This window comes from Scyliorhinus canicula, chromosome 3 (assembly GCF_902713615.1).
Source record: "Scyliorhinus canicula chromosome 3, sScyCan1.1, whole genome shotgun sequence".
Lineage (NCBI taxonomy): Eukaryota > Metazoa > Chordata > Chondrichthyes > Carcharhiniformes > Scyliorhinidae > Scyliorhinus > Scyliorhinus canicula.
The window spans coordinates 202,346,252-202,361,023 of NC_052148.1; the positions used below are offsets into that span (position 1 = coordinate 202,346,252).

The following is a 14,772-nucleotide window of genomic DNA, read 5'->3' on the forward strand; positions in this document are numbered from 1 at the left end:
CGCCTCGCTGGGTTCCCGATGGCTCAGACCACGTGTCAACTATACGGTCGCTAATTCAGCCCATTGGGGGCAGAGCATCATGGGAGGGCCTGCAGATGATGCACCAATGGCGTTGCAGTGACATGCAGTGGCGCGGGGCGATGATGCCACTACGGAGAGACTGGAGACTCACAAACCGGCGCCCCCCCGCCGATTTGGGCATCGGAAGGCATTCTCCACCCGAATGCCGATTACGACATCGGCGTTGGACAGCGGAGAATCCTGCCCATTATCTATTTATTTAACTCGGAGGCACAACAACAGTCGTAGTTGAAAGAATCAGTGGAAAATTTGGATGCACAAAATCCATGCCAAAAAAGAAATCAGGAGAAGGCACCAATCCTTCTTCCCTCCAGTAATTATGAGTCATACAGCAGCTAATTGCAGGTGTCACAAGGATACTTGTGGGTTGCAGCTTAAATTTACAGCACTGCAAGCTGACTTGCCACAAGGCTTATTTAGCACCTCAGTTGCAGTATGTTCCAGGGAAAAATCAATATACAACTTGTGTACTGACTCATTTCATCGCCTCAAATTGCCTCCACCAGGACCACTGTCAGTGAGAATGGCCTGTAACTACAATACTTCCCTCTAGTGTTACAGAACACAGAATGATCTCACCAGACACAACCCAAGTTTAGAATCTATAATTGTATTGGTGCTTGTTTTCCACTGTTTAAGCAGACGGGATTTGAAAATTTCACATGTTCATTACTACACGTGCCCCATGCAATAAACAATAATTTGAACTTGGGATGCAATCATTCTTTTGCATCTTCTATATTAACTGTGTATAATTGAAATACTAATGGTTATTCTCTTGTAATTTAAGGTCAAATCAGTGCATCATTGAAGACATGCGGTCAGGAAGGAGCGAGGCCTATGGTTCGGAAAAACTCCGTGAACTTCTCAAAATATTGCCGGAGGCAGAAGAGGTCAGACTTGTCAGCAGTAACTCTTTTGCTTCCCAATAATGAGAATGAGCCTGAATGATTAATAGCTTTCAGAACATGGGAAGGTACAGGACCTGAAAAGCCTTTCTTTTTCCAGTGTCACCATCTGACATCTCCGATCCCCAATCCTGCACTCCTTCAATTACCTATCCAATTCTTTCTTTTTGCATGCTGTCTGCCTTAGCAGATGGCCCATTCTGCATGTTCACCATCTTCCACATAAAATGTTAAACTGTCCACCTTCCCTCTTGCAGGCTGAAGCTCATAGGGGCTGGTTTAGCACAGGGCTAAATCGCTTGCTTTTAAAGCAGACCAAGGCAGGCCAGCAACACTGTTCACTTCCCGTACCTGCCTCCCCAAACAGGCGCCGGAATGTGGCGACTAGGGGCTTTTCACAGTAACTTCATTTGAAGCCTATTTGTGACAAGTGATTTTCATTTCATTTTCATTTCATATCCTTGCTCTGAAAATTTGTTATGATCTAAGATGTATGATCAGAGTTTCTGATTGTTTTTTTCCCCGTCAGAATTCTGGACAGTTGAGTAATGTTTCCTTGTACCCTCTTTCCTATAAAGAGTCCCAGAGTCCAGCTTTTTAATTCAGGGAACAAAAGCTATTTATCAGATTTGATCTTCTTACACTGCCTGTAATGCTTGCAGTAGGGCAAATGTACCCATGTAGTCACACCTTATGAAGACTCATTACCTCCTGTGATTTTTTTTTTCTCTATCTCCCTGTTTCTGTACTGCTGCCATATGTTTGTTTCAATATGCAATTCAAAACTTCAGATTTCTGTCATGTGTTAACTGAGCATGGATCTATTAATCATTTAAAAAAATAAATTTAGAGTACCTAATTCATTTTTTCCAATTAACGGGCAATTTAGTGTGGCCAATCCACCAACCCTGCATATCTTTGGGTTGTGGGGGCGAAACCCACGCAAACACTGGGAGAATGTGCAAACTCCACACGGACAATGACCCAGAGCCGGGATCAAACCTGGGACCTCGGCGCCGTGAGGCAGCAGTGCTACACTACATCACCGTGCTGCCCTATTTTTCTTTTTTTTTTTTTTTAAAGTTTTTTATTTAACACAAATTTGTAACAGTTACAGAGAGAAAAATGGCCCTGTGCAAAGAGCCTTAACATATTGAAAACGAACAGTGGGAAAGAATAAACATGTTAATAAGTGTTGAAGCCAAAGATCCTTCCATAAGGCACTTTCCCTGCCAGCTCTGTTTGCCCATGCCACACGTGTTCAACTAAACTAAACTAACGTGGCCCTAACCCTCTTCCCTCTCCCCGCCCCCCTCCGCCTGGTCTCCCCTGCTCCCCAAGGCCTGACCTGCCAGGTCAGCCCTGCGCCTGGCCCTAGCCCGCCCCGCCCCCCCTCCGATCTCCCTGGTGCCCCCTGACCTACGCTAGCCACACTGACCCCTGCCCTTGGCGCCTACCTGTCTCCCGTCCTAGCGCTCAGGCCCTCCCCCCACACGCCAGGGACCCATTAACCTAATTGTATCCCACCGAGCCCTTTCAAGTCCCGTGACTAGCCCCTAGCCCATCCCCCTATCAGAGGCCCCGATCTCGCGCCAAAAAGTACCAAACACAGGCCCCCCCCCCCCATTGCAATCCCCCCCAAAGGACCCTAAACAGTGCGCCCTCCAGCCCCCACTCTCTGTCCAGGCTGAAAACAATCTTGGATAAAACATTACAGTACAGGATAGTTTAACAAACCGCCGCCACACAAAAGGTCTGAGAGCCCCAAGTCCTTTAGTTCCAGTCCAGCTTCTTCTTATAGTACAAGTCCTAATCAGAGCAATTTTGAGTTAACAGGCCGCCGCCACTGTACAGCACGGAAAGAACTAAGTGCTCATTAGTTCACGTCCAGCTTCTTGTCTTTAATAAAAGTCCAAACCTGTTCTGGTGTCTCAAAATAGTAGTGGAGTTCCTCAAACGTAACCCAAAGCTTTGCAGGATATAGCATTCCAAACCTCACCTCCTTTTTGTAGAGGGCTGCCTTTACCTTGATGAATCCTGCACGCCTCTTGGCCAGCTCCGTTCCCAAGTCCTGGTAAATGCGCACCTCGCAGTTCTCCCATCTGCTGCTCCTCTCCGCCTTGGCCCATCGCAGTACACGTTCCCTGTCAGCAAGCCGGTGAAAGCGGACCACCAAGGCCCTCGGTCGGTCGCCTGTCCTGGGCTTCCTTGCGGGGGCTCTATGTGCCCCATCCAACTCCAGGGGTTGAGGGAAGGCCTCCGGTCCCATCAGCGCCTCAAGCATACCCGTCACGTATGCACCCACATCTGACCCCTCGCAGCCCTCGGGGAGGCCAACGATTCGTAAATTCTGCCTCCTGGCTCTGTTCCCCAGCTCTTCAAGCTGCTCCTGCATCCTCCTCTGACGGGCGTTCAGCTCCTCCACCTCGTGCTCCAGCTCCGTTACCGTGCCCGCCTGACTGGAGAGCTTCGCCTCAACCTCCCTGAGCGCCTTCCCTTGGGCCGCCTGTGTCTCGACCATTCGGTCCATCACCGCTCTCATCGGGTCCAGCGTGTCCCTCCTCAGCTCGGCGAAACAGTTCTTGAAGAACTCCATCTGCTCCTCCCTTGGCCAGTGAGCCTCCGCTCCCCGGTCCCCGCCGTCCGCCATGCTTGGCCGCCCGGCCTGGGGTCCCTGCTGCTCCCGCTTCGATCCTTGCCGCTCCACTCGACCACTTCTGGTCCAGCTGCCCATACCCCGGAAAGGAAGCCTCTTCCCTATCGTCTCCTCCACCGATTCAGGCTGCCAGGTCCCGAAAAAGTCCGTTGACAAAGGTCCGTTTGCCCATCTCGGGCGGGAGCGATCCGACCTGCGACCTGTCTCCTCGAGGGCGCCACCGGAAGTCCACCGTGCTGCCCTATTGATCTGTTAATCAATGTTACTGCTGGTTATTTCTGCTCCCTAGTTTCATTGCTTTGCATTTGTTCACATCGAATGCCATTAACCACTCAATCAGTACAACTTGCCTTTCAGTATTTTTTATTTGGTTTGCCTCTTCTTTAATGGTTGAAAGCCCCCTCACACTTGTTCTTTCCTGCAAATGTAGTCTGCTTCGTTATTGTCCACAGCTCCAAATCATGTATATACTTTATTATTGACCCCTTGTTATGTGTGCTGGTGTAGCCATGGCTAAGAGGTGGAAGTCTCTCCTCCAAGTCCAAATGCTGAGGGTTGAAGCCTCACTTGAGTACAAAATCCTTTGACACGCCCGTTGGAGTTCTAATAAAGCAGTGCACCACCGGAAGTGCAATTTGTTTGAATGAGATATTAAATCATGTTCCCTCTCCGGTGGGTGTAAAAGATTCCACGGTAGTATTGTGAAGAAGAGCAGGGGAGGTCTCATCGATATTCTGGCCAATGTTTATATCATACTTGGGAGCAGCACAATACAGTTGCCCGTGTTCACCATCAGCCTTGTGCTCGTTGACATACATTGACTTCCAGTTAAGAACCGCTTCAATGTTAAAATTCTCAACCTTGTTTTCAAATCCCCCATAGATTGAGCCCCAGCCCCACCAAATTCTGAGATATCTGCACTCAGGCAGCACGGTAGCATGGTGGTTAGCATAAATGCTTCACAGCTCCAGGGTCCCAGGTTCGATTCCCGGCTGGGTCACTGTCTGTGCGGAGTCTGCACGTCCTCCCCGTGTGTGCGTGGGTTTCCTCCGGGTGCTCCGGTTTCCTCCCACAGTCCAAAGATGTGCGGGTTAGGTGGATTGGCCATGCTAAATTGCCCGTAGTGCCCTAAAAGGTAAGGTTGGGGGGGGGGGGGGTATATAGGGTGGATACATGGGTTTGAGTAGGGTGATCATGGCTCGGCACAACATCGAGGGCCGAAGGGCCTGTTCTGTGCTGTACTGTTCTATGTTCCTCAAATTCCGACCTCTTGCACATCCCCTGATTTTAATCTCTCCACCATTGACCACTGTGCCACCAGTTGCCAAGGCCCAAATCTCTGGAATTCCCTCTCTACCTCTCTTTAAGACACAAACCCTAACCTTAATCTTTGAAACGCTTCTGGTCTTCTGACCTCATGTGCGAGATCTTCTCGCTGTTCACGCCATCGGGTCCTTCCGGACCCGCTGACAACACATCCCTGCCCCGAGTTTCCCGGCAGTGTGGGGTGGATTCACAGTGACGGGACCAGAAGACACTGCCGTTGGTCAACGGCGGGCTGCCTCCCGCTGCCGGGAAACATGTAATGAGAAAGCCAGAGAATCTCGGCCAATATCTCTCTATGTGGCTCGGTGTCACCTTTTGTTTGATAATGTTCCTGCGAAGTACATAAAGACAAGTAGTAGCTGTTGCTGTTGTATTATGGAACATCATAATGGCTGAGAATTTGCATTTGGAATGATGGTGTAGCTGTCAGTGTTCACCATAATTGCCCTTGAAACTAACAACATCTGGAATCTGAACATGCGCAGTTAAACACCTGCTCCTCCACAGGGTGCATTGTTAATGTCCCTGCAGATGGTAATCTTTGGAAATTACTGAACTGACAAGAGCTCCCCTTTCATATTGTAATGTCACTGTTAATAACCCCTGAAGAAGGTGTACCATGTTAGTGAAATGTAACTGGATTTTTAACGGTGTATAAAGTCATTACAATTACTAAACAACCTCTCATGGGAAATGAATTCATTTTTGTGTAATGTCAAGATTTTCCATTATGATAAAAATGCTACAGTATTTTAATAGAATGTTTAAAGTTTGTTTCTGATACTTCAGCTTCGATGGTGTCTGTCCCAATCTTTATTTTGCTCTATGGAAAATGTAATAAGTGAGATCATGGCTGATCTGGGACTGAACGTCATTTACCCATCTTTCCCCACAATCTCAGATTTACAGTTAACAATTGATCTAGCAGCAGTCACATTTGTGCAAGAGATTTCTAAGCTTTCATCCGCATTGTTGTGTTTCCAAATTTCACTCCTGAAAGGTCTGGCTGTAATTTTAGACTATGTCCCTTAGTCTTAGACTCCCTAACCAGAGGAAATAGCATCTCTCTATACACCATGGGCTGGATTCTCCGTCCTGCCATGCCAGATTTCTGGTTCAGTTCCCTGCCGGCAAAACGGAGCATCCCGACGGCGGAAAATCCAGCCCAATATCTCAAAATCACCCCCAATCTTCGAAATTCCAGGGGTCATAACTTTAGTTTGTCTAATCCTGTCTTGTAATTTAACCCTTCAATTCCAGCTATTAAATCTGGTAAATGTACACTGCATTCCTTCCAAGAATAATGGGCGGGATTCTCTGATCCTGAGGCTAAGTGTTGATGCCGTCGGAAAAGCCATCGCGTTTCACGACGGTGTCAACATGTCCTCAGGATCAGCAATTCTGGCCCCTACAGCACGGTAGCACAAGTGGATAGCACTATGGCTTCACAGCGCCAGGGTCCCAGGTTCAATTCCCTGCTGGGTCACTGTCTGTGCGGAGTCTGCACGTTCTCCCCGTGTCTGTGTGGGTTTCCTCCGGGTGCTCCGGTTTCCTCCCACAGTCCAAAGACATGCAGGTTAGGTGGATTGGCCATGCTAAATTGCCCTTCGTGACCAAAAATGTTAGGAGGGGTTATTGGGTTACCGGGATTGGGTGGAGGTGAGGGTTTAAGTGGGTTGGTGCAGACTCGATGGGCCAAATGGCCTCCTTCTGCACTGTATGTTCTATGCACAGGGGGCAAGCATGGCACTGGAGCGGACCACCGCGCTCCAGCTGCTGATCCTGGCGTGCACTGGGCGCAGTGGGGCCGGCGCCAACCCGTGCATGCGCGGTGTCTCCCTTCTCCACGCCTGCCCCAATGAAACATGGCGTAGGGCTACAGAAGCCGGCGCGGAGGAAAGGAGGCCCCCGGCCAGAGAGGCTGGCCCACTGATCAGAAGTCCCCCACCCCCCTGGTGGTCAATCCCACCTACTCCCCCACAAGCCACCCCCGGACCCTTCCACGCTGAGTTCCCGGCGGCTGAGAGCAGGTGTGAACACCGCCGGCGGGACATGGGTTTTTTGCGACAGTCACTCAGCCCATCCCGGAGCAAGAATCAGTGCGGGGGGGCGGCGTAAAGTGGCCCCCAACTGGCGCCGCGCCGACCACACGCCGATTCTCTGCTCTGCATCGGGGCGGCGTGGCGCGATTTGCATCAGTCGCGGGGATTCTCCGGCCCGGCCCCGGACTGAGAGCATCCCGCCCAATATATCTTTACTGAGGTGTGGTGCCCAGAAATACTCACAGTATTCCAGGTGTGTTCTAACCAGGATTTTGTTCAGTATTACTTCCATCCCTTGTATTCTCATACACTGGATATAAGGACCAGCTTTCTATTATTACATTTGACCAATTTCAGTAGCTGTACGTTATAATGATTTATGTACCCGTTTCCTCAAATCTTTCTGGACTTCTCCTGTTTTTAATTTTGGCCATTTAGAAAGTACCATCTTCAAAATTGAAATCAATTTGCTGCATTTTTATGATCTACTGAATCTATTAATATCTCTTTGCCATTTAATGCTTCACAACCTAACTGTTGCTGGTCACATAGAGACTTGTCGCCAGATTCAAATTAACATCAGGAAAGGTGAAATCCACGGCACGGCGATCGCTAGATTTCTGTCAGCAGCTTTCTTCAAGGTCAACAACTGACTACAAAATCCAGGTCCCCTGCATTTCCCAGAAATGCTGGGGGAAGTGGCCACCTTGTGCACACCTTGCATTGAGTATTGCAAAGGGTTTCCAGGACTTGAAATGTAAAAAGATGACTGATTATAGAACAGAGTCTAATCTAATTAAAAAATGACATTTCTAAAAGGGACAGTGGGCTCATTAAACTTGAAGCAAGTGCCGCAGTGAGTCTTTTCCTCATTTAAGATGTAATTCTCCTGGTTTTGGAGAATGGGACAAGGCCAGAGCTACACAAATTGTTAAATTAATTTTGTAAGAGTCCTTCCTGATTATTTCCTTTGTTCCCATTTCTTTTGTTTTTATTATTTTGGTCCGTGGATCCATAATTGGGATGTGCCTTTAAGCTGAAGTCTCAAAGTTAAAACAGTTTGCCAGGACACTGTGTTCCCAGGTTTGTATTTTGGAAATGAGAAGCTGAACTCCTCGGCACTGAGTGGATCTTTGGTACCAGGTTGTGGAGGGAGTTGGTTTGATTGGTGAAATGGTAACTGGTGCGTTGGTTCGGGATAGTGTTCTGCCTGACAATGGTCAGTGATTAGTTCCTGCGTGATACTTTCTGAAGGAACTTGTTAGAAGTGTTTAGATCTTAGAAGTGAAGGGAACTCTCTAGTTCCTGTTTGCTAAAGTGAAAGAGCTGCTTTATTGTTCTGAAAGCAGTGTGTGCTTGGCACATCCTTCGCTGTGAACATGAAATGAAGCTGAGTCTACAGAGAAAGTAGGCAACCTTGCCAGAGAAAACCATCTTAAGTCTAGAAGGAAGAAGTAACATAATGAAAGATTGAGCTTCGGAAAGATATTGGGCGTGATTTAGTGGCCTCGTCACACCCGTGACGCGCCAAGGCCATTGAATCGCACGAGAGGCCTCTCGTGAGATTCGCGATGCTCGAAATGCCAGTTCCCTTGCATAAAGTACTATTATTGTCAGGTCCAGTAGTTGTTGGTGTGGTTAAGAAGTTACCAGTAGACGGAGTAGACTTATGTTTGGAGAGTGATGTGGCAGGAGTGAAGGTTATAGCTTCACCTAACATTACAGAGAGACCGAGAGAGGATAAGGAAAAAGAACAATTACAGGAACAGTTTCCAGATATTTTTCTGTCATTGTCAATGGCTAAAGAAAGTCCACCACCAGAGATGGAAGTCACACCACCAATCGGATGGTGGAATAGCCAAAACTCTCCTTGAGGACGAGGATAACTCCTTGGAAGTATTTGGGAGGACTTCATTAATTGAGAAAGTGCAGACATCCTCACTGGCCTGCAGACGAGGAATGAACAGTTGTTCATCCGATAGTGGTACCGCCAAATATCGTAGGGGAAAAGATAGGAAGGAACCAGTGTGTCTGGTGGTAGAAATAGTGGAAGAGGACAGAAATAGTAAGTGTGGTAGAGGTAGAGGTTGATAGTTCACAGAGCAACCCTCAATTGGTACGACTAGCATATATAGATGGCACGGTAGCAGAGTGGCTAGCACTGTTGCTTCACAGCACCAGGGCCCTGGGTTCAATTCCCGGCTTGGGTCACTGTCTGTGCGGAGTCTGCACGTTCTCCCTGCGTCTGTGTGGGTTTCCTCCGGTTTCCTCCCACAAGTCCCAAAAGATGTGCTGTTAGGTCATTTGGACATTCAGAATTTTCCCTCTATGTACCCGAACAGGCGCCAGAATGTGGCGACTAGGGAGTTTTCACAGTAACTTCATTGCAGTTACTGTATGACAATACAGTAACCTACTTGTGACAATAATAAAGATTAAGATTACAGGTACTAGAACAGTTAGATACTGAGTTTGCATGCTTATTTTTATGTATTTAATTCCAAACTTATACAAAAGATCCAAAGCACAAACAATTCGGGGAGCAAACTCCCCAACACACAGCTTTACAGTTTTTACAAATTTTTGCCCCTTTTTCACCCCATCCCTCAACGAACAACTCCTCAAACATGGCCACGAACATCCCCCCCATGCCTCAAAGCCCTCCGCTGAACTCCTGAATTCGTATTTGATCTTTTCCAGCAAAGAAAGTCATACAGGTCACCCAGCCAGACCGCTACCTCCCGGTGGTGTTGCCGTCCGCCACTCCGATAAAATTCTTTGTCAGGCAATCAGAGAGGCGAAGGCCACGACATCAGCCTTCCTCCGCTCCATCAGCTTTCCTCCCTTCCATCAGCTCCGGCTTCTCTGATATCCCAAATATATCTACCAAAGGGTCCAGCCTGACCTCCTCCCCCACTATCCCTCCCACTTCTCCTTAATCTTCGCCACCTGTTCACCTCCCTACTCTCCTAGCCACCCATATCTGTCTCCGATCCTGCACTCCCCTTCCACGTCCTGAAGCAGCAGTCGCTCCAAACAGGGTGTACCTCGATAACCTGGGGAACTCTTTCCAAACCTTCCGCACAAAATCCCTTACCTGCAGGTACCTAAACTCACTTCCTCTCGGGAGCTCTACCCACTCCTTCAGTTCCTCTATACTGGCAAACCTCTCTTCCAGGTACAGATTCCTTAACCAGCCCTACGTCTCTACACTTACTATGGACTGTACCACCAGGCTCACCGGGCTCACCGTGTATATCCTAGGGGCCATTGGCAATGCTGCAATCACCATAGCCCTCAATCTGGACCCCCCCTGCAGGAATAACATTGCACAGTACAGACCCTTTGGCCCACGATGTTATGCCGACCATTTATCCTAATCTAAGATCAACCTAACCTACACCTCTTCAATTTACTGCTGTCCATGTGCCTGTCCAAGAGTCGCTTAAATGTCCCGAATGACTTTAACTCCACCACCTCTGCTGGCAGTGCATTCCACGCACCCCCCCATGGATTCTTTCTCCATGCTAACCCATTCTGCTCCCTGTCCTTCCCACCACCCAGTAATAATGCAATGGGTTCGACAATGTCAACCCTCCCTTTTGCTTCTGTCTCTGTAACAGGGTCCTCTTAACCCTTGGCACCTTCCATGTCCATACAAAGTCTGAGATAAATATCCTACTATCGGAAAAAGGCCTTCAGTACAAAAATCGCTCCTCCACCAGCTTTGTTAAATTCCACTTATGCTTTCCACATTCTGCCTGTGTCTGCATGGGTCTCACCCCCACAACCCAAAGATGAGCAGGGTGGGTGGATTGATCATGCTAATTTCCCCTTAATTAGAAAAATAATAATTGGGTACCGTAAATTTATTTTAAAAAATAAATAATTCCACTCATGCAGCATTCCCCAGGTATCTAAATCTGTCTCTGGCCACCTTGAATGGCAACCCCCTAAGGTTGGCTCTCTGACCCAGCTCACTTTTCCCTTTGTTTAATATATATCCCGAGAACGCCCCAAACTTCCCCAACAGGCCCATGCTCTCCAGTGGGTCCGATACGTACAATAGCAGGTCATCCACATATAACAACACCCGATGTACCCTACTCCCCCTTTGTCAATCTCCTAAGAGCCATTGCCAGAGGCTCTATAGCCAGCACAAACAACAGTGGCGACAGTGGGCAGCCGTGCCTTGTTCCACTGTGCAGTTCAAAGTTTTGTGAACCCGTCCCGTTGGTCCATACACTCGCCACCGGTGCCACATATAACAGGCGCATACATGCCACAAACTTCGGCCCAAACCCGAACGTTACCAGGACCTCAAGCAGGTACCCCACTCCACCCCATCAAACACTTCTCCGCATCCATCAACACCGCTACCTTCAGTACCTGGCCTCTCGACGGAGTCATGATCACATTTATCGGGAGCCGAACCTCCCGCCAATGGGGCGCATGGTCTGAGATTATATCCCCGCGTACTCTGCCCCCTCCACCCCAACCAAGACCTCCCGGCTTACCACAAAAGGTAGATTCTGGAGTATACCCTGTAAATACCCTGTAAATTGCCCTTAGTGTCAAAAATTGCCCTTAGTGTTGGGTGGGGTTACTGGGTTATGGGGGTAGGGTGCTCTTTCCAGGAGCCGGTGCAGACTCGATGGGCCGAATGGCCTCCTTTTGCACTGTAAATTCTATGATTCAAAAAAAATAAAGAGCAAACAAAGAAAAGTATAGCACAGGAACAGGCCCTTCGGCCCTCCAAGCCTGTGCTGCCCATGCTGCCCGTCTAAATTAAAATCCTTTACACTTACTGGGTCCGTATCCCTCTAGTCCCATCCTATTCATGTATTTGTCAAGATGCCCCTTAAATGTCACTATAAAGAACAAAGAAAAGTAAGTAAATGTGTGAGAAAAAGGAGTACTCCCTTTCCCCTGGGCTCTTAGAGCGGCACGGATCCACCATACCCATCTTTTCCGTAAACCCTCTCAGCTCCTTTGTCCTTCGTATGCTACCCATTGACCTGGGGCCTGATCTATCTACCCAGTGCTCTAAGACGCAATTAAAATCTCCTCCCATGATCAACTGGTGCGTGGCCAAGCCCGGGATTGCTGCCAGCAACCCCCTCATAAACCCTACATTGTCCACATTTGGTGCATGCACATTCACCAACACCACCGGCGTTCCCTCCAATACCCCGCTCACCATCAATATCTCCCAACCGGATCCCTCACTTCCTTCGTGCTAACAAACCCCGTTTTCTTGCTCATCAGAATGGTCACCCCCCCGCGACTTTGAATCAAACCCCGAGTGAAATACCTGACCCACCCATCCCTTTCTCAACCTAACCTGGCCCTTTCTGGTCTCCTGCAGAAAAACCACCTCCGCCTTTAAACTCCTGAGGTGCATAAAGACCTGGGATCTTTTCACTGGTCCATTGAGCCCTCGCACGTTCCATGTTATCAGTCGTACGGGGGGCTTATGCCTCCATTCCCCTCTACCATCTGCCATCCTCCCCTTTCGGCTCTACCCCTGTTAATTTCACCCTGTATGTTGCCCATCCAAGATGGCCCATTTCTCTGTCCCTGATCACGCTTCTTCTCCCACTCTGCCATGCCGCATCTCCTCCTCCCCCTGCAGCCAGCTCTCACGACCTTCTTCCAACTCACTTCCATTCACCAGCATTGCCTGCCAGCGTGGCAACTGCTGCTCAAAGGCTCCTCCTACTGACCCCCCCCCCCCCACCCTCACTTCTTTATTCTGCGAAGAAGGCTCCCCGCAGACCTCCCCCTCCCCCACCCACACAAAGCCACATTTCAAACCACAGGTCACCTCCCCTAATGACAGAAAAAGAAAAACACAACCACGGGTGGGGGGGGGGGTTCCTTACAAACATTTAATCCCCGCTACCCATCATTGACCCAATAGAAAAAAGAAAAACTCTCCATCTCGGAGAAAAACAAAAAGCACCTCCACCCCCTCCAACCCCCGTTCTACCCGTATTCCCCATTGCTCTTGAGCGCTACCACTTTCGTCTCCCAAAAATGTCCAGTTCTCTCCCAGTTTATGCTCCTTGATAAAGTCATTGGCCGCTTCTGGTGTCTCAGAATAGTATTCCGAGCTCTCATCAGTCACCCATAGTTTCGCCGGGTAGAGCACCCCAAACCTGATCAGCTGTCCGTACAGCACTGCCTTGGACCTATTGAGTCCCACACGTCGTTCCCCTCCCATTCGCCGTTCCGCTTCTCCCTGGCCCACTGCAGGATCTTCTCTTTCTCCACGAACTTGTGGAGTTTCGCGATCATCGCCTGCGGCACCTCCCCAGCTCTTGGCTTCTGCCTCAGACACCTGTGCGCTCTGTTCACCTCAGGGACCTTGTCCAGCACCCCCTCTGCCACCAGCCCCGCCAGTTCAAAATGTATCTTGTGGCACTCACACCTTCCACTCCTGTTAGCAGGCCGACTATTCACAGATTCTGACTTCTTGACCTATTTTCCTGTTCCTCCACCTTTGCTCTCAGCATCTTGCAAAGGTCTCCTAAGAGCCCCACCTCCGCCTCCAGTGCTGCCGCTCTATCAGTGTGTTTCAACATCACCCTCTCCATCTCTTAGATCTGTGACCCCTGTGCCTCCAGACATTTTTCCACCCTCTCCATCGCACCCTTCAGGGATGCCACAGCTCTTCGATGGCCTTTAAGTGATCTTCCTGCATCTCCTTCCTCTGCTGTTGGAACTCTTCCTTGATGAAGGCCATCAACTGTTCCATCTGGGGTTTCCCAGCCTGCGTCGACCCTTCCCCCCCCCACCCTTCCACTGCCTGCTGCACCACAGGTCTCTTCCAACTCCTTGGCCAGGTCTTTCACCTTCTGCCGGGTTTGGTAACCAGCAGACATGCCACACCCGGGGGGAACTTCTCCGATCTTTAGCTACACTTTTCCGTTGAAGATACAGCTGTTTACAGGTAAAAAGAGCTCTTTGCTATGCCTTCAAGCAGGAGCTGCACTGTGTCCGACCACTCAAACCATGGCCGCCACCGGAAATCCACTGAATTTGCATACTTAGAAGAAGAGCAGCAAAAGATCTCATAAGGCTCCTACAATTATACAAGAAGATTTATAAGGACATACTGGGGTGCATTATATTAACTGAACATGATGTAGTCATAAATGACTCCAACCCAATAAAACAGTATCCATATCGACTGAGCCCACAGAAACTAGCTCAGATAGAAGTAGAAATCCAATAAACATTGGAGAATTGTTTAATAGAGCTGAGTAAGAGTAACTGGAGTTCGCCAGTCGAGTTAGTACCTAAGCCGGATGGGCCAACCCGGTTCTGTATAGACTACCGGTAGGTAAATGCCATCAATGCCTAATCGTATCTCATTCCCAGGTTGGAGGATTGTATGTATAGGATAGGTAGTCTAATTCCTAATCTGTTTGTTAAAGGGGCATTGGCAGGATCCTTTAATGCCCAAGGCGAAAGAGATATCTACCTTCGTGACTCCAAGGGGATTTTATCAGTGTAAAGTGATGCTGTTTGGATTTTAAAATGCACCAGCTACATTTCAATGACTCACACATCAAGTCATGGCTTGAGTGCCTAGCTGCGTGGTCTATTTGGACAATGTGGTAATTTACAGTTATACATGGAAGAAGCATGTCGAACAATGGAGGAGTTATTTAAACAACTGCAGTTGGGCAATTTAGTCATCAATTTGACCAAAAGCGAGTTTCCAAAGCAAAAGTGATCTACCTGGGACACA

At 48.8% G+C, this 14,772-nt stretch overlaps 1 protein-coding gene across 5 annotated transcripts in view; it reads left to right on the forward strand.

Moving 5' to 3' along the window:
- Positions 1-14,772, forward strand: part of fhdc1 (FH2 domain containing 1) — a 159,647-nt gene that overhangs the window by 98,467 nt on the left and 46,408 nt on the right. For all 5 annotated transcript variants that reach the window (XM_038792010.1, XM_038792008.1, XM_038792007.1 and 2 more), the window contains one exon: positions 872-974. In XM_038792010.1, coding sequence (XP_038647938.1) covers positions 872-974 — 103 coding nt within the window. The remainder of the gene's footprint in view (positions 1-871; positions 975-14,772) is intronic.